This window comes from Megalobrama amblycephala, linkage group LG4 (assembly GCF_018812025.1).
Source record: "Megalobrama amblycephala isolate DHTTF-2021 linkage group LG4, ASM1881202v1, whole genome shotgun sequence".
Taxonomy (NCBI): Eukaryota; Metazoa; Chordata; class Actinopteri; order Cypriniformes; family Xenocyprididae; genus Megalobrama; species Megalobrama amblycephala.
In genome coordinates this window covers 5,122,648-5,146,231 of record NC_063047.1, presented here as the reverse complement: position 1 = coordinate 5,146,231, position 23,584 = coordinate 5,122,648, and the positions used below count along the sequence as shown (strand labels likewise).

The 23,584-nt window shown below is 37.6% G+C and overlaps 1 protein-coding gene across 8 annotated transcripts in view; it reads left to right on the top strand.

Moving 5' to 3' along the window:
* Positions 1-22,071, top strand: part of klhl13 (kelch-like family member 13) — a 58,687-nt gene extending 36,616 nt beyond the window's left edge. For 7 of the 8 annotated variants that reach the window (XM_048186943.1, XM_048186940.1, XM_048186942.1 and 4 more), the window contains 6 exons: positions 2,930-3,074; positions 7,542-7,674; positions 10,290-10,486; positions 10,595-11,390; positions 15,692-15,805; positions 20,725-22,071. In XM_048186943.1, coding sequence (XP_048042900.1) covers positions 2,930-3,074; positions 7,542-7,674; positions 10,290-10,486; positions 10,595-11,390; positions 15,692-15,805; positions 20,725-21,218 — 1,879 coding nt within the window. In that variant the 3' untranslated portion in view covers positions 21,219-22,071. The remainder of the gene's footprint in view (positions 1-2,929; positions 3,075-7,541; positions 7,675-10,289; positions 10,487-10,594; positions 11,391-15,691; positions 15,806-20,724) is intronic. The other variant, XM_048186946.1, reaches the window with a different exon arrangement.
* Positions 22,072-23,584: the final 1,513 nt, after the last annotated feature.

The window sequence follows — 23,584 nt, the reverse complement described above, 5'->3', positions numbered from 1 at the left end:
AGTTTTGTTCACCCATGCCTCCAAAGTTTGTGCTACAGCACTTCATGATTGCTCCCAAAACCCCTGACCTTCATCCAAGACAGTGGGCCACTTTGTGAATCCAGATAATACGGTGATACATTTGAATATTTTTTTTATTTATTTGTTTCCTGGTTGCATATCTTCATTAAAAGCATGAAGCTTGAAGCTGCAAGCGGAAGGTCTGTGAAATAGGTGTTATTGTGTTGTGGCCTGAGGTCTCTTTTTGAGTAGTTTCCACGGTAAAGGCTTGAGTACATCTGTTCATAGTACATATGTCATTGTCATGCCTGCACAGTGCACACAGTTCTTTAGTTGTCTGAAAATGCACACGCTTTAAGAGCCATCATTGCTTAGCCCCAGAGTAACCATAATTGCTTATTATGAGGCCTTTTTAATTATTCATCATTTTATGTGCTCACAAGGTCCAAAACTAACACTCGCCAACGCCAACTGCAACAACAAATTGGCTTTAGTAAGTAAATAAAACGGAGCCAGTTGGCCAGCAACTTTATTAGGAACTGCAGCGTTGAAAGGTTTAAATCAAGTCAATCACTCAGTTACATCACTGAAGTGAGTAATTCACATACTGTTTTATTTTTTGTTTTTTGTTTTTTCCGCAACTCCAGGATATTGGTGTTTTTAGGCCATTCCTGTTTTGGCTTTAGTTTCAGGGCATTTCTCAGATTTTTTTAGGATTACTCTGTATTTTTCTTATTCATTTTACCCTCTCAAGTCTTCTAGGTGTGTGGAGAAGCATTTCCCAAGCATGATGCAGCCACCGCGGTGGAGGCGATGTGTTTGTTAAACGATAACCTTTACGGTTATATCCTTATCTGTAAATGTTAGAAAGTCCTGTGAGTATTTCCATTTTGCATATTCTGACAACAAGCGAGTTAAACTTCACAGACTTCAATGATCAAGTGCCGGTGGGTGCATGCGCATTAAACAGAAGCAATAATTCTGACTAAAATACACATTTTGCTAAAACATTTTTCATTAGAAATTAAGTGTAAGTTTAAAATTCTACATGTAACACAAGTAATCACATTTATGAGAGCAGTAACAGTGAAGGCACTATTGTTGGAATAGCCCATTAATTTACTATGTTCAGATGAGTAAATGTGTGTTCTTCATTCCTCCTTCAAGGTAACATTTTATGCTTTTGTTTTTGTTTGTTATTATTTTTAATTTAGTCATTTTTATTTCTGCTTTAAAAATATCAATCAGTTGTTTTTTGGTTTAGCATAGCCTACATACATAGATACATAGATGTATCTACATAGATACATTCATTTGTTTTAGTAGGCATTATATTATACATTGTTTAGAGGACAGCACTGGTCTGGGCAGGATGTGGAATAACATTTTTTAAAATAATGGATTAAAATAAATTTTAAATTAAATTTAAATTCATCTGATTAATCAAAAAAAAAAAAAAAAAAAGATTAGGCCTAATTGATTAACAAAATAATCGTTAGTTGCAGCCCTAATTTGGTCTAAGATTATTATTGTCATGTATGTGTGACTGCTTCAGTGTCTCCCATATTTTGGCAAATTGTAGCAGAGTTGTCATATGACATTTTTAAACAGTGGTTTTCTTTGTGCCACTCTTCCATAAAGCTGTAACTGTTGAGCACCTGGGCAACCACTGGAGCTTGTAACTCCTTCAGATTTGCCTTTACGTGGTCTCACTCAGCGGTCTCTTTCTTATACTCAGTTTAACCATACTCCAGTGGATATTCACTGACTTGGAAATCTTCTTGTGTCCATCCCTTGCCTTGTGCTTTTCAGTGACAGAGTTGCTGGGAGTGCTTTCTTTCTTTCTTTCTTTCTTTCTTTCTTTCTTTCTTTCTTTCTTTCTTTCTTTCTTTCTTTCTTTCTTTCTTTCTTTCTTTCTTTCTTTCTTTCTTTCTTGTGAGTTTGGGAACTGTAGTGACTCTGTTGGACCTTCCTAGCAGTTTGGTCGGTATTTTATTTTTTAAATTATTTTTTAAAATAAGTCTTCTATGCTCACCAAGGCTGCATTTATTTGATCAAAAATACAGAATAAAACAGTAATGTTGTGAAATATTATCACAATTTATGTAAAAATGTAATTTAATCCTGTGATGGCAAAGCTGAATTTTCAGCAGCCATTACTCCATTTCTCCTTTAAAAATCATTCTGATATGCTGGTTTGGTAATATTTGAAAACATTTCTTCTTATCAATGTTGAAAACATTGATATTTTTGTGGGAACCCTGACCCTTTTCAGGATTCTTTAGAAATAGTTTCTGACATTATAAATGTCTTTACTGTCACTTTTGATCAATTCTTAAAGCATTCTTGCTGAATAAAGTATTCATTTCTTTAAATGTTATGATCATTTGCTCTTTTACCATTAGGCTTGGAAAAGGTCAAAGTAGCTGCCTGCAACATCTGAAACAACGTAGGCCAATTTTATTGGATTGCAAGTTTTATTGAATTAGATTTTTTATATATATATATATATATATATATATATATATATATATATATATATATATATATATATATATATATATATATATATATATATATATATATATATAAAATCTAATCCAATAAAACTTGCAATCCAATAAAATTGGCCTACGTTGTACGGGGTTAATTTCTGAGAAGCCAGTTTTTGACCTCATGTCACATTGTGTTAAACCTCTGTGTGACTAACGTTCTACATGTTGTGAACATTCAGTTATGCATAATGTTTGTCATTTGAGGTGGGTTTCTGTGCTGTACTCGTGTTAAATGATGACTCAGGAAGCACCACATCTGTTTCATAATCAAACATATTTGCAGTCAAACATATTTGATCTTTTCGCACAGCACTGTCTGTACCACTCTCACACTTAACAGGTTATTCCTTCATATTTCTCTTTCTGATGGGCAGATCACTGGTGGAGGATGATGATGCTCAGATGATGAAGGTATCGCTGGGATGCAGTGAAATGGGGCTCTCCTCCCACTTGCAGGCCTCGAAAACAGGAAATACACGCTTCTTTACCAGCAACACGCACAGCTCTGTGGTTTTACAGGTGAGTGTGTGTGTGATTACACATCTCTTACTAAACGTCGGGGTGGGGCGTCACCATCTGTCACTCTAGCATCATGTCACACATGAGAGTTTGTGTGTTTGGAAGAGACTGTGAAGGTCATCTCTGCTGTTATTGGCAGTCTGGCTTTAGCTCACACATGAGGATGATATTAGTATTATCATCATCATCACCACCATCATCATCTGTGGTGGGCAGAGTCCTGCCTGAGGTCCATGAGAACATTCATTAGCACCTTTCTGCGGGTCACCTGGCAGGTTTCAGCATGTGCTTGTGTGGGAACAAAGGTTAGAATTTAATTGGAATTTTCCAGCGAGTCATTGCAGACAGATCAATAAGGGAAGGTCACCTGATTCCCTCTGTTTGTGTGCATCTGTTCATATTGATTTAACCCTCTGATGCATGGTGTTCTCTTCAGCGGACTGTTTTTATGTAATAATATGTCAGTTTAAAAGTGAGTCATTGTAGTAATAGCCATATTTCCAATGTTAATTATAATTCTATAATAAATTATATCCAGTGTATAAACTATAGCTCTATGGCACTATCAAAACATTGCTGTTGCTGTTGCTGTTTTACCTGACCAATGGCAGACATGGAAATGTTTCTGGGAAGCCACACAGTTCTCTTCACTAGCTTAGACTGGTTTAGGAATTAGGGAAAAAAAAAAAAAAAAGTTTAAGTGTGACTCACCTTTTGACATGCAAATACATTATCTTAAAAATTTTGGGGTCAGTAAGTTTTTGTTTGTTTTTTTGTTTTGTTTTTTGAGAGAGAGAGAGAGAAGGAGAAATTAATAATTTTATTCAGAAAGGATGCATTCAATTGATCAAAAGTGACAGTATAGACATACAGTCAAACCACAATTTATTCAGACACCTTGAACATTTCATTCATTATTATAGTTTATTCACTTAGTTTTAAAAAATGGTAATAAAATATGACAAGATCTGAGTTAAACTGTGTCAGAAAAAAAAAATCTTAATTATGTCAGATAACACTCAAGCAAAATATGTTCAGGTCAAAGTGTCTGAATAATTTTTGGTCCCAGTTTTTTTTTTATAAATTTTACTGGTAATCCACTGTATGAAGAATTTTGGGTATAATATGTCACAGTTTACTTTATTTTGCTATCCTCACTTACATAAATGAACAATAGTGTCCACTAGTAAAAAAAAAAAAAAAAAAAAAAAAAATATATATATATATATATATATATATATATATATATATATATATATATATATATATAATGTCTGAATAATTTTAGGCTTGACTGTATGTTTTGGTTGTTCTGAAATGCCTGACGACAACAGTAAAATGCGTTTACTGCTTTCGTCTGTGTGCTCTGAGACGCAAGTAATTTATTATATATGAAAATTATTATATACAGTGGCTTCTCCTACTTTTCTTAGTGATATTTAGTGCCAGTTTATTAGGAAGTAACTATTTTTTTCTCTTCGACTCACTGGATGGAAATGCTGCTTTATTCGCAAATGTTTTATGCAATATTCCCATTTTGTGCACAAATTAAATTTGCAACTTTGGATGGAAACATAGCTACTAAGGAATAGAGTAATGGCTTTTCCACCACAGGAATAAATGGCATTTTAAAATATATTCAAATTTAAAATGGTTATTTCAAATTGTAATAATATTTCATTCACAGTATTACTGTTTTTACTGTCTTTTTGATCAAATAAATGCAGCCTTGGTGATCATAAGATCAAAATAAATGTAACAACCCCAAATATTGAATGGTAGTGTAAGTTCACTGTTTGTTTACATGGAAAAAGAGTGTATATACACACAGACATATTCACGCATTGCGTGATCTCTTGGTTGCATCAGCACTGACATTGATGTGATGAGGTCACACTAATGATTTCCATCACAATGTCATTGACAGCTGTCATCGATCATCTGCTGAGAGGAAGTAGATTGTGTGTATGTGAACTTAAAATTAATTTTATTAAGATTGAATCAGTTTGTTAAATCAAGATAATACGGATAAACAATATTTGAACTTATCAGTCCAGGCCCATGCTGGAGATTAACAACATTTCATAACACACACGGTTAAGGACACCCAAACATTAATACACTCTCTTTGTTTGTAAAATATACTGTAGTCACAAGCACACATGCCCTGGTGTTGGGGATGAAAGGAAAACTATTACCATGACAGCCACTTATCATGTCTGGGATGATGACTTCATTTCAGTTTAAATCTGTCACATAACACGTGTCCTAAAGCACAGCAGTCCTCATCCCCCTGCAGTATCACTAACCGCTGGAAAAATGATTTGATTCCAGTGATTTGTTGGGAAACAGCTCTCAGTTCATTTGATTCAATGTTTATCCGCAGGCGCTGCGTGTCCTCACACTCACACAGAATGAGAGTTTTAGCTGAGGATGCAGGTTTAGTGTGTTTTTGGCATATATTTTTTGTTTTGCACATCCATTTCCTGATAAAGAAGCTATGTATTTTATTCTATTTTGTTTCATTTTAATTTTTTTATAATAATGATTATATAATATAATATAATTATATTATAATTATATTATAATAATTATTATTCGTAATAGTAGTGGCTGCAGATAAAGTCTTAATTGTTAGTGACTTTTTTCTTTTTTTTTATTTAGTTTAAAGGTGCTATCAAATGTTTTTTTTACAAGATGTAATATAAGTCTAAGGTGTCCCCTGAATGTGTCTGTGAAGTTTCAGCTCAAAATACCCCATAGATTTTTTTTTTATTAATTTTTTTAACTGCCTATTTTGAGGCATAATTAGAAATTCGCCGATTCAGGCTGCGGCCCCTTTAATTGCTCACGTTCTCTGCCCCCTCCCGAGCTCTCGACTCTATCATTGCATAAACAAAGTTCACACAGCTAATATAACCCTCAAAATGGATCTTTACAAAGTGTTCGTCATGCAGCATGTCTAATCACGTAAGTATGGTATTTATTTGGATGTTTACATTTGATTCTGAATGAGTTTGATAGTGCTCCGTGGCTAAAGCTAACATTACGCACTGTTGGAGAGATTTATAAAGAATGAAGTTGTGTTTATGAATTATACAGACTGCAAGTGTTTAATAATGAAAATAGCGACGGCTCTTATCTCCGTGAATACAGTAAGAAACGATGGTAACTTTAACCACATTTAACAGTACATTAGCAAAATGCTAACGAAACATTTAGAAAGACAATTCACAAATATCACTAAAAATATCATGTTATCATGGATCATGTCAGTTATTATTGCTCCATCTGCCATTTTTCGCTATTGTCCTTGCTTGCTTACCTAGTCTGATGATTCAGCTGTGCACAGATCCAGACATTAATACTGGCTGCCCTTGTGTAATGCCTTGAACATGGGCTGGCATATGCAAATATTGGGGGCGTACATATTAATGATCCCGACTGTTACGTAACAGTCGGTGTTATGTTGAGATTCGCCTGTTCTTCGGAGGTCTTTTAAACAAATGAGATTTACACAAGAAGGAGGAAACAATGGTGTTTGAGACTCACTGTATGTCATTTCCATGTACTGAACTCTTATTCAACTATGCTGAGGTAAATTCAATTTTCAATTCGATGGCACCTTTAATATAATTATTATTATTATTATCATTATTATATAAAAATGTTGGCTATATTTTATACATATAGTCCACACCCACCCACAATGTTTGTATATGTAAAATGCTTTTACTTTCACATTAGATGCAGAAAAGCTTCTTTTTTTTACTTTTAGTCATTTAGCAGATGCTTTTATCCAAGGTGACTTATGAATGAGGCACATCGCAGGCAAAGCTTTTAGTTTTAGATTTTGTATCAAACACTGATGTTATGAGTCCGGTTAAGACAGCCAGCTGGCTTTCCCATGTTTATCGTGATTTTTGGCATATTTGTAAAACTCCAGCCCAGAGGGTGTAGTACAGAGTTTGGTGCTTAAAAAGCTTATGTGTAATTTCAGTAAGTGTATCACTGATTGGATTGTGCCTTATTTCATGTCCTATCACATGCTTGGCATTTGCTTTTGCACATGCTGGTGGATTGAGCCTGACACAGCACTCTGAGAGTTTGTGTGTGTGTGTGAGAGAGTGGACGATGCCTCTGTCCTGTTAATTATGGCTTGTCTCCGCCGTGGGATCCCATCTCTGTCGCAGTCCCCTCATGTATCTGACCTCCTGTTCATTAATTAACCCCACAATATTTTATTCAGAAACGACGCTCATGGGACGCATAGTAATGATACAGCTCCTTAACATTCACTGTTTTTAATGGGTGATAACAAGAGATGCTTTAATGTTTTTGTTGTTTTTTCCTCAAGACCTTTTTGTTCATTCTCTTTCCTCCTCAGTGAATTCATTAAGTGCATTACAGAAAAGCTTGTCAGTTCTCTCACTTCCTCCGTGTTATTTTATTCTCTCCATCTCTCAGGGTTTTGACCAGTTGAGGATAGAGGGCCTGCTGTGTGATGTCACGTTGGTGGCGGGAGATGGGGATGAAGCGTTTCCTGTTCACCGAGCCATGATGGCCTCCTCCAGCGACTACTTTAAAGCCATGTTTACAGGTGAGCGAGCGAAAAAGACATGGGATAACAAAGGATTAGGTGAGGTGAAGCCAAGTTTCCAGGTGAGGAAGGGATAAAGGAAGAAGGAAAAACAGAGGTTTTTTTGGACCTAGAGGTCAAAGTTTGACAGAAGAGGAAGATAATATAAAAAAAAAGTTTCCTCTGTGTTATCTACTATATTATATGCTGGATTGTTTTGTTTGTTTGCTTTGATCTCTTTAAATCTTTTTACATTTTTTTTTCTGTTTTTTGTTTAGTCTGTTACTCATGTAAATATCAGTAGCGTGTCAGTCTCATTTAGTCACACCAGAGACTTTCCTTCAGAGCTCGGAATGTTCTTGATTCTCCCTCCATTCACTCCCTCCCTCACTCTATTTCTTGGGAAGAAAGCAAGAGAGGTGAAAAAGATAAGAAAGCAAGAGATTAGCTCGGGGTTATTTGGGGAAGCTTGTTCAGAGATAATGTGTTCAATGGAAAGAACTTCATTTCATTATTTGAATTGAGTTCAGCTATTCCCTAAATAATTATGCCACTTAATACTGCATACTACCAAACCCTGGATGAGTTTTTTAACACAAAACTATTATGAGAGAGCACTAAAACAATTATGAAGGAGCAGCGTGTCCAGGGAATACTCTTTATGCAGGCTTACACCATTTCCTAACTAGAGCTGCTGGGGAAAATCGATTCATTGATGCATCAAGATTCTGAATCAGTCCAGAAAATGAACCAGTTCAGAGTTCAGTTTTTAAACAGTGGTGATATGAACACTAACTAGGTCGCTTAGCCATTCAGTATGCTACCCTTAAAAAGTTTTATTCAGCAAGGATCCTGAATAAAAAAGGGAGATAAAGGCATTTATAATGTTACAAATTATTTGTATTAATTACATTTCTATTTAACGAGAAGAAATGTTTCTCGAGCAACAAATCAGTAGTCCATGATGACTACTGCCCTACAAAGGTACTTTAATGCCGAGTTCAGACTACACGATTTTAGCCTGATTTTGCCATGATCTGCTTGATGTAGGGTGTCGTGGGGATTCGTTAACAACAGTGGGCGTCGGGACGCAAGATTCAATCGTTTCAGCTCGTGTAGTATGTCATAGTGGACGACAACCAATGCCGCTCCTGCGATGCTTCATGACAGAAAGACTAGCATGTTTAATTTTTTTTCCGGTCACCCACGATGAGTTCCGTCACGTGTGACGCTGGCCAATAAAAGCACAGAAGCCCATTCCTACATGCTTTCAAACACGCCAAAATGAAAGAGAGACAATGGTATCATTCCTGCTTGGTGGAATTTTACAATGGAGGAAATATTTGTGGAGCTATGGCAACAATACTCCCGCATTTTTGTTTCCTCAAGGGACTAAGTTACCGCAACAGAGTGAAAAAAGGTAAATAAAACATGTTTACCTCAGTTCTCTTTGGAGGAAATCCAAACATCCATGCAATCCAGATATGTGTCCACTTTTGGGCTTTTCTGATGAAAATTGTTTGTTTATGTTCACGGCACCTTCTGTCAGTAGATAGTCCCGCCCTCTCGATGACAGCACGCACGTGGTTAAAGATGGCACGCGATGAATGGTCAGGTAACAACATGTAGTCTGACATGTTTCTTGTCCACGACATGACAAAATTTTAGGAGTCCAAATCATATAATCTGACAGTGACTATCGTAACCGACAAAAATATAATGTAGTCTGAACCCGGCATAACCGGACCTGGTAAATACACCAAATTTGTCTGTCACAGTACATATCATAATCTGAGAAACCTTAATTTGTTCCTAACTCTAATCTGATAAAATAAACAGTTTAGCCATTGCATTGTATTGGGCACGGTTTCTCTTTCTACAGCATTGCGCCAGGTAGCCACAGCCATCAAATTTAATTGACCCAAAAGTCATCTTCTTATAATGTTAAAGTAAATAGATGAAATATCTTCTGATTGGCTGTGATTGTGTCAGGTCATGTGTACAGCCTTCTAAGAGACCCAGTTAGGTTACAAACCGCGTTACAGTTTGGTTGTGTATGTAGCTGTCTCTGTTCATCTTCTAAAAGGTCAGTAGTATTCTTTAAAGCTCATTAAAGTCCTGCTACAACATGTGTGCCATGAACATTTCAGCACTGCAAGACTCCCATAATTGCTGTCTGTTACACTTTCTTTCATTCTCCCGTTGTTCTACTTATCCTTTTTGCTCTCTGTCTCTCTCCCTCTCTTCCTCCATCTCCACATAGTTGAGAAATCATATCTGAATTAATGAAAGTGGTTTGATTTATTTCAAACGTGGCTCTTGAATAAGTGGCTCATTATCATGGTAAAGAGAATTGGTGACAGCTGGCAGTAAGACTCACTTATCTTCTCTCTCTTTTCCTTTTTCTCTCATTCTCCTTATTGTTTCTGTCACTCTCCCCTCTCTGCCTTTGATCTGCTCGTTTGCAACGTTTTTTGCTGATCCCTCCTCCATTCTTTTCTTCCTTGTTCTCTTCATCTGCCTTTTCCCCTATTTTATATCGGTTTTGCCTGAATATTTCTTTGCACTGATTTTCTCTCACTTTCATCTCCTCCCTCTGTCATCTCTTCCCCTCGTTCTCTTTCTTTTTTCCTCAGGTGGAATGAAAGAGCAGGATTTGATGTGTATAAAGCTGCATGGTGTGAATCGAATAGGGCTAAAGAAGATTATAGACTTCATTTACACCGCCAAACTCTCTCTCAACATGGAGAATCTACAGGACACCCTAGAGGCTGCTAGCTTTCTCCAGATCCTGCCTGTCCTTGACTTCTGCAAAGTCTTTCTCATTTCTGGGGTAGGACACTGTTCAAACTATTTCAAATGAGAGCACTTATATTCTGCTGTGTATTTTTTTTTTTTTTTTTTTTTTTAGTACTAACTCGCAGTTCCTCCTTCCTCTTAGGTGTCGTTGGACAACTGTGTTGAAGTAGGGCGCATCGCCAACACCTACAACCTCACGGAGGTGGACAAATACGTCAACAACTTCATCCTAAAGAATTTTCCCTCGCTGCTCGGCACTGGCGAGTTTGTAAAACTTCCATTCGAGCGTCTAGCGTTTGTGCTCTCCTCCAACAGTCTAAAACACTGCAGCGAGCTGGACCTGTTCAAAGCCGCTTGCCGCTGGTTACGCTATGAAGAAGGCCGCATGGAATACGCCGCCAAGCTAATGCGCAATATCCGATTCCCCCTCATGAGCCCTACAGAACTCATAAATCATGTACAAACTGTCGACTTCATGCGTACGGACAATACATGTGTTAATCTTTTATTAGAAGCCAGCAACTACCAGATGATGCCATACATGCAGCCGGTGATGCAGTCGGAAAGAACTGCGATCCGTTCAGACAGTACCCATTTAGTGACACTAGGGGGCGTGCTACGGCAACAGCTGGTTGTAAGTAAAGAGTTACGACTTTTTGACGAGAAAGCACACGAATGGAAGGCACTGGCACCCATGGACGCCCCGCGCTACCAGCACGGGATCGCGGTCATCGGGAACTTTTTGTATGTGGTCGGCGGACAAAGTAACTATGACACGAAAGGTAAAACAGCTGTGGATACTGTGTTTCGATACGACCCGAGGTATAACAAGTGGATTCAGGTGGCGTGTCTGAATGAGAAGAGGACCTTCTTTCATCTGAGCGCTCTCAAAGGACATCTATACGCTGTAGGCGGGAGAAACGCTGCAGGAGAGCTGGGTGAGTCAGGAAGGGATTTTGGCGTCACAGCAGGGTACAGATTTCCAAGGGACACGCTGTGCTTCAGTTGTTGACATGTTTTGTAAATATAACCTTAGGACGAGAGTGTTAGCAGTACTAAATCTTGAAAATGCTGAAAAGATCTTGATATTTTTGCTTGGTCCTAATTTTAGAAAGATTTGACTTGATCCTGACGAGGAGCTAGTTTGTAAGTAGTGCTGCCCCCTAAAGGTTGATGGGCTGTGACCCAAAAAATTCTATCACTTTGTAAAAGCTAGTATAATTACTCAAATACAAACATGGATGGGTTACTTGAACCATTTCTTCTGAACTATAGACTGAATTATGCTAGGTTAAAAAAAATACAAACCAGACCACATTAAAATACTGTTTACATGCAGTAAGGATAACCAGGCAGGGTTTGTGCTGACCCCAATGTGTTTTGAGCTGTGAATTATTGAGTGCTGAGAGCGTGACACCATCAACATTTATTTTAGTTGCAATTACGGAAGTAGAGGGAGCTCATTTTTATGTTTTGTGGCATAAATCTGAGTAAAAAAAAATGTAGGGTGGTGACTTGGTTCCTTGGATATTGATTAGATGATGGCAGATCTGAATTACCCCTTTTCTACCAACACGGTTCGGTGCAGGTTCCAGGCTCCAGTTTACCTGGCCGAAAAAGGGGTATACATCACCAGAGACATTTTGATGAAAATGATTAGTTCAGTAAAAACATTTACATTCATGGATTGTTCAGAATAAGATTTAAAAAAGAAGCTCAAACGTGCTGCATAACACACGAGAGTGAACCTCGTTGGTTACGCAGCATGTTTGAGATTCCAGAAGAGTTTTGTTCCTGTGTGTCATTCATGTTTGGTTGAGTTTCTGCTTATGTTCGCTGATCAATGTGAGCCTAAATTAAATCTGTTCATCATAAAAAGCTATCGAGTCTCGATTAGTAATCGAGGATTAGTTTTCCAATCTCTCTATGAACTTTTTTGAGCATCAAAGCGGTAGTTGCAAAGGCAGTATATGGAGGAACAGACATCACTCAGATTTCATCAAAAATATCTTCATTTTATCTTCATTTAGAATGAAATGAGGGCGAGTAATTAATGACAGAATTTTCATTTTGGGGTGAATTAACACTTTAATACCAGGTGTAAACAGGGCCTAAGATATGTGATGGTTCCACCCAAACATTTATATCTTATTTATTTTAAATACTTTTATATCAGAGTGAGGTTTTGTAGGTTTTTGAAAAGACTCTCCGTCTTAAAATTAAAGATGATTTCACACAAATCTAATTGTGGTGGAGAAAAACAAACAAATCTTATTTAGTGATATAACTGTAGTGCATTGTTTTGTCATTTTACCTTTATTTGTTAGTTATTCTTAGGGGGTATTTACACTTTAATATGCATTAATCCAATATGCATTCAAGACAGATAGCAATGATATTTATCTGTGGTTTTGAGTTCATCTGATTGTTCACGCACATATATAAACATTGCTCCTCCCAAATGAAATTAGATCACCATACAGAAGTTTAAGAGCCCCAGAAACGACACATGAGTGAGGAATCATTGGTGATACGCATGGTTGGAGTGACCGTGAAAATTAAAAAAACGACTTGCCATTTGGGAGCAAAAAGAGCTTACAACAGAAAATAGTAATAGTACACAGGATTTTTTTGTGAAAATGGTCCTCTCTGGGATTTTGAAAAAGTATCTTGCATTTGGCATTGTTTGCTTTGTAGTCACTATTGCAGCAGCTACTGTTGTATGACAGACCACATCAGGAGCTTAGGTTCTCACAGGATAATTGCCCCAATGAAACATAGATAATTAAAATGCAGGGACTGCTCCACATAGCAAAACAGAATGGCAGGACATAGAGATGCATGTGTCCACACAAACCCAAAAAAACCTTCCCATCTTCCTCGGCAATGCTCCTCTTAACTATACACACAAACGTACAACCTGTATCTTTTACACAGACCACACAGGTCCATGATCAGATATGTAAAGCATCCCACAACTGACAGGAAAGAGACAAACACACACAGATACAGGTGTCACACTACAGAGGTTTGATATTGAACTCTGGCATGTTCACTTCCACAGTGAAACGGAGAAAAAACACACAAAAAAAACTTACTTGCAGCCCTCTGGATACAATTTACATTAACTCTTACACACACTCTCAAGCGCCTAGCGCTTATGTTTCTATAGCGACCACCGTCATGGCGGTCAAGTGGAATTTATTGCTTTGAGTTGAATTTAATCTTTTTACCCAATACTGTTTGAGGACTCTGAATGCTGTCTAATATTACTGCCCCAGTGTGCTTGATTGTCAGTCTCAGTACAATATTTGCTGGAAGTCGCCATTACTGCAGTGCAGTTTGATTCAAATTACAAGTGATTGATTTAAAAAGCTACAGTGCCCAGATAACTAGTGATGTGGCCTCATATCTGAAAATATGCAGAAGGCACAGGTTCTCAAGGGGAAAAAATGGTTACATACAACATCCAATTATTAGGAATTGTTGCATACACTTTAAAAAATGCTGGGTTAAAAACAACCCAAGTTGGGTTGAAAATGGACAAACCCAGCAATTGGGTTGTTTTAACCCAGCGGTAGGGTTAAATGTTTGCCCAACCTGCTGGGTAGTTTTATTTAACTCAACTATTGTTTAAAAATTACTGTATTGCTTAATTAAAATTAACCAAAAGTATGTTGGAAATGAACATTTATTAATGTTCAATGAATAATTATTAAACAATAAACATTTATTAAATTGCTTATTAATACATTTATATTAATAAACTATTAAACTATTACATTTATATTAATAAAATATTAAAGCTTATTAATAAACATTCACCTTTTGTCTATTGTTGTTGCCTCTAATTGCATCTGGTTTTTAATTTCCCAACTATTTTGGGTTCATTTTAAGCTAGCCATATAGCAATGTTTAAACAATAGTTGGTTTAAATAAAACTACCCAGCAGGTTGGGCAAACATTTAACCCAACCGCTAGGTTTGTCCATTTTCAACCCAACTTGGGTTGTTTTTAACCCAGCATTTTTTAGAGTGTAGATGCAAAATGACCAGTAATGCAGTGTTTTTTTTCCCCTATTAAACTTGTTTTAAAAGTGTAATCATCTGTTTTTATAAATGTGGCCTGGCTATTAAATATGTCTGTGTGAGGTCATGAAGATTAAGTGAATGTTGTTGTGCGAGTAATTTTTATGACCATAGATTGAGGACAGACTTTCAGTGGCACCGTCTCATTAATTTACTGATATGAAGGGTTTGAAAGCTCTGAGAGTTGTGTATTTGGTTCTTTATCAGTCAGAACAGACACAGACTCTCCTGTAGTCAATCATTAGTGGAAAACAGGCTGTCTGTGTTTAATAGTGTGCTGTATATTTTTGTATACTGTAATGAACTTTAATCTAGACCTCGCTGCTTTTGGGCAATACCATGGAAGGGTCAACCACACCATAGACCAATCAGTTTCAAAAACTTACAAAAAAATAAGTAGAAATTGACTGTACACAGTAAAATTATGCTGCTGTGAAGTATAATGAACAAAAGGTCTCCCATATTTAGTTTAAATACCCATAATTATGTGTAATTCTTCATATCAGATAATATGAATATCAGACCTCGTATCCTTTTTTAACCAGAAGCCAGACTAAGAGCTTGTTCTGTGATTTTTTTTTTTTTTTTTTTTTATATATCTCCAGTTTACACAAGATAAAGATCACTAGATATTAATAATGTATCTGCCTGTATCAGATCTTCTATAGTGATCTGATTTGTGTGGACGAATGCTTTTATAAAACTAACATTGCTTCTGATTTAGAGAGATTAGATAAGAGCAGCCAGCAGTCTTCTTTGAATATTTAACAAGGTGAAGTAGAGGTTTCCGTGTATAGAAGTCAGTGGTTATTGTACCATTTATTTGGTTCATATTGTATAAATTCTTCAATAATGGTTAATATTTCATTTTCTCTGTGGCCGAATGCCAAAGAACCACAATGTTAATAGTCATCAGAGTCCAAACTTGCATTTGTTCTAACGCAAGTATATTAGTTTGGTTGTGTATTATTGATCACTAAAGCGCCCCAATTCTCTCTGTCTGTGAGAGCATGACTAATGTAGAAGAACGCTTTTTCTGTCCCCTTTAGACCTCTTTCTGGATCCACATTAACTCTTAGTCTAGTCATCTTTCTTAGCATTCGAGACCTTGTTTCCATCTCTAATTCTCACTGTCTCTTGTCTTTCTCCAGCAACTGTGGAGTGTTATAACCCTAGGACAAACGAGTGGACGTATGTGGCCAAAATGAACGAGCCGCATTATGGACACGCAGGCACTGTTTACGGAGGATACATGTACATTTCAGGTACCTGTCGCACATCTATATGATCGTTATTTATGCGTGTACAATACTGTTCTAAAGTTTGGGGTCGGTAAGACTTTGTTAGCATGCTTTGTCGTAAGTCTCATATGCTTACATAGTAACTGCATTTATTTGATTGAAATGTTATAATTTAAAATAACTTTTCAAATTGAATATATTTTAAAATGTGTTTTAATTCTGTGATGGAATTTTTAGCATCATTACTCCAGTCTTCGGTGTCACATGATCCTTCAGAAATCATTCTAATATGATGATTTGGCGCTCAAGAAACATTTCTTACAAAATGTTAAAGACAAGAAACATGATCAGAAGGAAAAATATTTTGGTTTAAGAGTTGTGTTTAATTTATGCAAAACTAAAACAAAATCACAAGTTCTCAATCAGATCTTGATTTGATTCAGTTCCATTATAGTACATTTCGGTTACAATATAAAAAAAAAAGAAAAACACAACCACACACTTCAAATTTTATACGGGCTCAAGTTAGAGAAAAAGTAAAATGAACTCATTCTCAAACACATTCTCGTCTTCATTCTCAAACACATTTTCACAGATCAGGTAGTTGGTAAGGTGTCGCTAACAGGAAGAGGAATATCTGGAGGGTGAGAATGAGATGTTCTCACCACACGCACGCAAACTGATCCTCCATAGATCAGTGTGTGTTCCCTCTTTTACACAAAAACACTTTCAGATGGCAAGAAATTAACTTCTCCAAAAAGAGGAACACACAGACACTCTCTCACAGGGTGTTAACCTGCCTTGTGCAGGATTGTTCTCATCACATGCTCACTTTACAGGATTGCAGCTCAAATCCTGCTTTATGGAGATGAGTCCTACTTTCACTGAGAATGATAAACAGAGAAAGAGAGAGAGACGGTTGGTTGGATAGGGTGGCGAGAGGAGGAGATAGTGATGACATGAATCAGAGGAGTGTGTTTCTGTGTGATAATGAATATTGAGGTATGTAGGAGGAGTGCGATCACACACTCACACACACAGAGCTGTGATAATGCTGCTCAAGGCTTTCTGTCTTCGACTCCCACACACACATTTACCTCTCCATACATTAGCATTCACCCTTAAACGAGCATGAGACTGATGACTCTCATTCAACCCTCCAGCAACCTCTAAATAACATTCCGAACTCCTCAACGTGATGTGCGAGCGCTGTATGTGAAGTGGTGTGGCTGTAGGCAGGAATGTTCTGTGCGGGTCTCCAAACACACTCGGGCACCATTAGCCATTAGTGTAACCAAGAATGTTGTATTATAAACCATTGATATTTATATTTGATATTTTGATTGATATTTATACGCTTATATTAAAGCCAGCATGAAATGAAAATTCATCCTGTCTTTTTTCTAAATGCATGTTTTTGATCTATTCATGCATGCATATGTTTCATTTTTATTTTTTTACCTTAATTTTAATGTCATGTCATATCTCGATCTTATGGTGAAACGTCTGACTGGTGATTTATGTTGGATTTCTCCAGTCATTTCCTCCACTCAAACACCGTCCCTTTCTTCCCAAAAAACTGAATCAAGTCCTGAAATAATTTTATTTTTCCGATAATCTGTTCCACTTGAATGTGTACCATTATTTTTATATATATATATATTTGAGAGAGATCTACAAACATTTCACTGTCACAAGAGTCGATTGGGGTCTTTAAACAGCTTTAAAACTACTGATATTTATAAAATTTGTTTATATGAAAGGTTTCAAACCTAAAATGATGCTATGGTCTTAAGTTTTTAATTTTTTATTATTAAGACACCATTTTAAATAGCTTTCTCGTCTGTTCAGTTGTTCGGACAGTTGAACCAGCTGACATTTTGGGGGTTTAAGATACCAAAACATAAAATATGTATTATTGAAATGTACTAAAAATGAATTCAAACTAAATAGGTTTTATAGAATAAAGTGATATGTCATATTATTTTATATATATATATATATATATATATATATATATATATATATATATATATATATATATATATATATAAAATAATATATAATAATATATATATATATATATATATATATATATATATACAGTGGGTACGGAAAGCATTCAGACCCCCTTAAATTTTTCACTCTTTGTTATATTGTAGTCATTTGCTAAAATAGTTCATTTTTTTCCCCTCATTAATGTACACACAGCACCCCATATTGACATAAAAACACAGAATTGTTGACATTTTTGCAGATTTATTAAAAAAGAAAAACTGAAATATCACATGGTCCTAAGTATTCAGACCCTTTGCTCAGTATTTAGTAGAAGCACCCTTTTGATCTAATACAGCCATGAGTCTTTTTGGGAAAGATGCAACAAGTTTTTCACATCTGGATTTGGGGATCCTCTGCCATTCCTCCTTGCAGATCCTCTCCAGTTCTGTCAGGTTGGATGGTAAACGTTGGTGGTCTCTCCAGAGATGCTCAATTGGGTTTAAGTCAGGGCTGTGGCTGGGCCATTCAAGAACAGTCACAGAGTTGTTGTGAAGCCACTCCTTCATTATTTTAGCTATGTGCTTAGGGTCATTGTCTTGTTGTAAGGTAAACCTTCAGCCCAGTCTGAGGTCCTGAGCACTCTGGAGAAGGTTTTCATCCAGGATATCCCTGTACTTGGCCGCATTCATCTTTCCCTCGATTGCAACCAGTCGTCCTGTCCCTGCAGCTGAAAAACACCCCCACAGCATGATGCTGCCACCACCATGCTTGGACAGGTGATGAGCAGTGCCTGGTTTTCTCCACACATACCGCTTAGAATTAAGGCCAAAAAGTTATATCTTGGTAAGAGAAATAAGAGAATCTTATTTCTCACCATCTTGGCAAACTCCATGCTGGCTTTCATGTGTCTTGCACTGAGGAGAGGCTTTCGTCGGGCCACTCTGCCATAAAGCCCCGACTGGTGGAGGGCTGCAGTGATGGTTGACTTTCTACAACTTTCTCCCATCTCCCGACTGCATCTCTGGAGCTCAGCCACAGTGATCTTTGGGTTCTTCTTTACCTCTCTCACCAAGGCTCTTCTCCCCCGATAGCTCAGTTTGGCCGGACGGACAGCTCTAGGAAGGGTTCTGGTCACCCCAAACGTCTTCCATTTAAGCATTATGGAGGCCACTGTGCTCTTAGGAACCTTAAGTGCAGCAGACATTTTTTTTGTAACCTTGGCCAGATCTGTGCCTTGCCACAATTCTGTCTCTGAGCTCTTCAGGCAGTTCCTTTGACCTCATGATTCTCATTTGCTCTGACATGCACTGTGAGCTGCAAGGTCTTATATAGACAGGTGTGTGGCTTTCCTAATCAAGTCCAATCAGTATAATCAAACACAGCTGGACTCAAATGAAGGTGTAGAACCATCTCAAGGATGATCAGAAGAAATGGACAGCACCTGAGTTAAATATATGAGTGTCACAGCAAAGGGTCTGAATACTTAGGACCATGTGATATTTCAGTTTTTCTTTTTAATAAATCTGCAAAAATGTCAACAATTATGTGTTTTTCTGTCAATATGGGGTGTTGTGTGTACATTAATGAGGAAAAAAAAAGAACTTAAATGATTATAGCAAATAGCTGCAATATAACAAAGAGTGAAAAATTACTTTCCGTACCCACTGTATGTGTATATATATATATATATATATATATATATATATATATATATATATATATATATATATATATATATATATATATATAGACATACCCAAGGCTGTGTGGATGGGGAAAATAGATAACTGATTATAAAGCCTCTTACTAACAATCTTATTCACCATGCTAAATATTCTTCTTTTTTTCACTCAGAAGTGTCACATTAAAGAGGTTAAATGCTTTCTGAATGCTTGTCTGAGGTATGATACTAATTTTGGTCAATGTGACATTTCTGGAGTTTTATTAGCCGTTTAAAAACTGCATTTGTAATCACACAAACTATAAAACCCCTCCTCCATGTCACTATCTTAATCTGTTCTGCCTGGAGGATATTTATTCATGCATGATTATCATTTAGTCTTTTGCTGGTGATGTACATACACACATTTACATTGATTCTCACACTTCTCTTCTCCTTCCTCTCCTCCACCCATGCACTTTCTCTGGAGTATTTTTGGAACTGCTGATCCTTTTGTTTTTACTCTGGTGTCTGTGTCCTTACTCCTGCATGCCTCTCTCTCGCTCTCTTTCTCTCTGTTATATAGGTCATGAAGTATTGGAGTATTAAGCTCTGCACTCACATGAGTGTTAGTGTGCATGCATGAAACAGTCTAGTGTTATGTGCTGCCTCATGCTTTGTTCTCTGTCGTCATCTCTCCTTCTCCTTACCCTAATTTCACCTCTTCCCGTCTATTTCCTCACCATTTTACTTAAGACTTTCTCCTCTTTCTGCTTTATTTGTGTTTCGATCCACACAAATACACTGAAAGAAGAGTTACAGTCAGAGAGCCTGTGTGTGTGTATGTGAGTGAAAAGAAAAAGAAAAGATGGATGGATGGATGGAGAGTTAGAGGGCAAAAACAGGAGGGATAGAGAGAGGGAGAAGAGGGAGGGTCTGGTTGGCTGATGCCTGATGGGATGGTTCTCTTTATTTTCAGCCCTCCCTGTAGACATGTCCTGTTTTCTTTTTCCTCTTGTCTTTTTTCCTTCGCTTCCCTCTCTAGTTCCTTTCAGTGTGCACGCAGACCTGGTTGTGTGATTACTTTGTGTGCGTTTGTGTTTTCGGAGATGCATTATTCAATCTTAACTCTTTCTTCAGCAAACCTTGAGAGAGTTTCTGTGCACACATTATGCATTATTCATTTCTTGTTGTGTATATCTAATGCTTTCAGAAACGCGAGCACACAAGGTGTCCGTTTCAGCAGCGAAAGCGATGTGAACTCTCCTTGCGGTTTGTTGTGCAGGTGGAATAACCCACGACACCTTCCAGAAGGAGCTCATGTGCTTCGACCCGGATGCTGACAAGTGGACTCAAAAGGCTCCCATGACAACGGTCCGCGGCCTTCACTGCATGTGCACAGTGGGCGATCGTCTCTACGTCATCGGTGGAAACCACTTCCGGGGCACCAGCGACTACGACGACGTGCTGAGCTGCGAGTACTACAGTCCCGCCCTGGACCTGTGGACACCGATCGCAGCCATGCTCCGCGGACAGAGTGACGTGGGTGTGGCTGTGTTCGAGAACAAGATCTACGTTGTGGGCGGCTACTCGTGGAACAACCGCTGCATGGTGGAGATCGTCCAGAAGTACGACCCCGAGAAGGACGAATGGCACAAAGTGTTCGACCTGCCCGAGTCTCTAGGCGGCATCAGGGCCTGCACGCTGACTGTGTTTCCCCCCGAGGACCTCTCGCTCGCCGGCTCGCCAAGCCGCGAGTCTCCTCTCTCGGCTCCTTGAGAATGGATGGAGGGAGAGTGAGAGAGACAGAGGAATAAAACGGACTGACTGATTGACAGACAATACAGATGGATGAGTAGAAGCAACTCCATCGCCGTATAGACGTGCACCCCTGTCTCTCTTGTTCTCTCTCTCTCTCTCTCTCTCTCTATCTCTCTCGTTCTCCCTCCCTCCCTATCTCTCTTTCTCTCTCCCCACAGGAAAAAGACAATGTTTGCACTCCCCACTGATATACGTTTCAATAGTGTCTGTGGTGAAACCCCATCCTTTCCCACAAATGATTCCACTTCTCTTCCTCATCACTCTGCTCCTCTCCTCCTGAGAGTGAATACTGAAAACTGTCCTTCCATCCCCCCCCTCGATGAGAAAGACAAATGGAAGCACTCCCAGGGTTGGGCGTAACTACATGTTAACATTGCATTTGGAGGTTTGTTTCGTCCCTTTTGGCAGGAATAACCTTGACTTGAACAACAAATGACTTTGCAATTCAACTTTTCTACCTGAGTCTCCAGAGTTTTGCTATGAAGACTACTTTTCCCTGATCCCTCCTATTCTGAGGTCGCATACCCCCTCACTTTTCTCTTTCTTCCCATTATGCCTGCTCATTTTTCCCATTTCTGTCCACTCTCAGCCTTTGCCCAGTTTTTTTACCCTCATTCTCTTGTCTCTCTCAGGGGGTTAGTTGACCTTTGACCACAGGATGAGGAAACAGTTTTAAACTCAGGGGTTGGCCTGCCCCCATCCTCCCTGCCTAACTGATATTTCATTTCTCTACTCCTGCTGTTGTTATGAACCATTAACAGAATTGTGTTTTCTAAATTTAATAAACAAGATTTTGAGAAAAAAAAAAAAAGTTTTCTGTTGATTTCCATTGTGTTCTCCGTTTTCTTAAAAGCTTCTGCTCTAACCTGGCCTTCAGCATCATATTTTGTGAATACTATAATCATGGCTAAAGACCGCTGTTAAGCATAATGTGCAGTGGAGCACCTGCAGTCCATTTAGCCATGATTTTATTCAAAATACAGAATGGCCATATTGCTTTCCAAGTTTACTACATAATTGTGTATTTGATCACAGCCAAATTGACCAAACAGCATTCAGGACCAGAACAATCCATTTTATAATCAATAATTCACTTCAGCAGTTATTATAAGAGTCTGGCTTATATGGACTTGAGTGGAGCATCATGGACAGAGATGTCAAGACTTTCTGAGGCGTTAGATGCTGTCCACATCACCTATGTCAAAAGAGGTAAGTGTTGACATGCAAGATATTATGTGACAGCAAGACAGGATGAAGTTATTGTGTAGCTTTAAATGCAGTTTGTTATTTTCTGGTGCATTTAAACAATTTGTGGTTTAATTTCATCAGGAAGTGATAACATTATCAATTTAGAAAAGTGCTGAAGGGGCAATACCCATATGATGGCTACAATTTCTGTTTACAGGATATTTCTTCAGGCTTAGATGGTAAGTATATCTCAGTATATCAAAATGGTTCAAGTGATTATAACTTCTGAGTAATCTGGTCTAATATCACATGCCTCATCTCTTTAGATTCCCCAGCTTGGAAAAAGGAAACATGCCCATCAATCAACTGTGCAACATATTTCACGTCCACCATTTTGAAATTTGTCAAAACATACTTTTATGAACTCCTATAGATTTCATCAGATTTTCTCCAAATTTTGGGTCAGAACATATTCAGATCTTGCTGCTAAAAGGCTACAGAGTGCTGCAGGAATGAGTCCTAAAACCCAGAAATTAGCTTGCGTTTTCACATTTCCCATCATCCCAAAGTCAATTGGTGCATGTCAGTTAGCTTTCGAGGTCATGAATCAGTATATGGTGTGCACGAATTCAGGCACTGGGAAAGACATTGAGACCCTGGCTCACAAGACACCGATCACTCTATTTTTGGCAACATGGCAAAGTCTTCATTGTACAACATCACTATTTATTAACAACATTAGAGTGGATATCTTTCTGACATTTTTTAAATTTTATTTAAATTATATTTAAATAAATGCTTTGCTTGTCTACATGCAAATCAATTATGTTAGATTGTTCATTACCTGTCTAGCGATGTATGTTTATGCTGAAATATAATTAACCCTTATGCGGTCTTCGCACAAGGGACTACACTCGTGGTCTTCAGGGTCTCTGGAGACCCCGGCAACAAAATGCAATTTTGTAACAATATAATATATTTTTTAAAAACCAATGTAATTTTACTCTGTTTATTAATGTTTTTACTCAACATTTGTGCAGTTTTTGGAGGATTTGTGATATCTTTTAAATTTTATATAAATAAATTAATAATTTTTTTTTTTAAATAGGTTTTTATGCAAAAGCAGCTTTTTATGT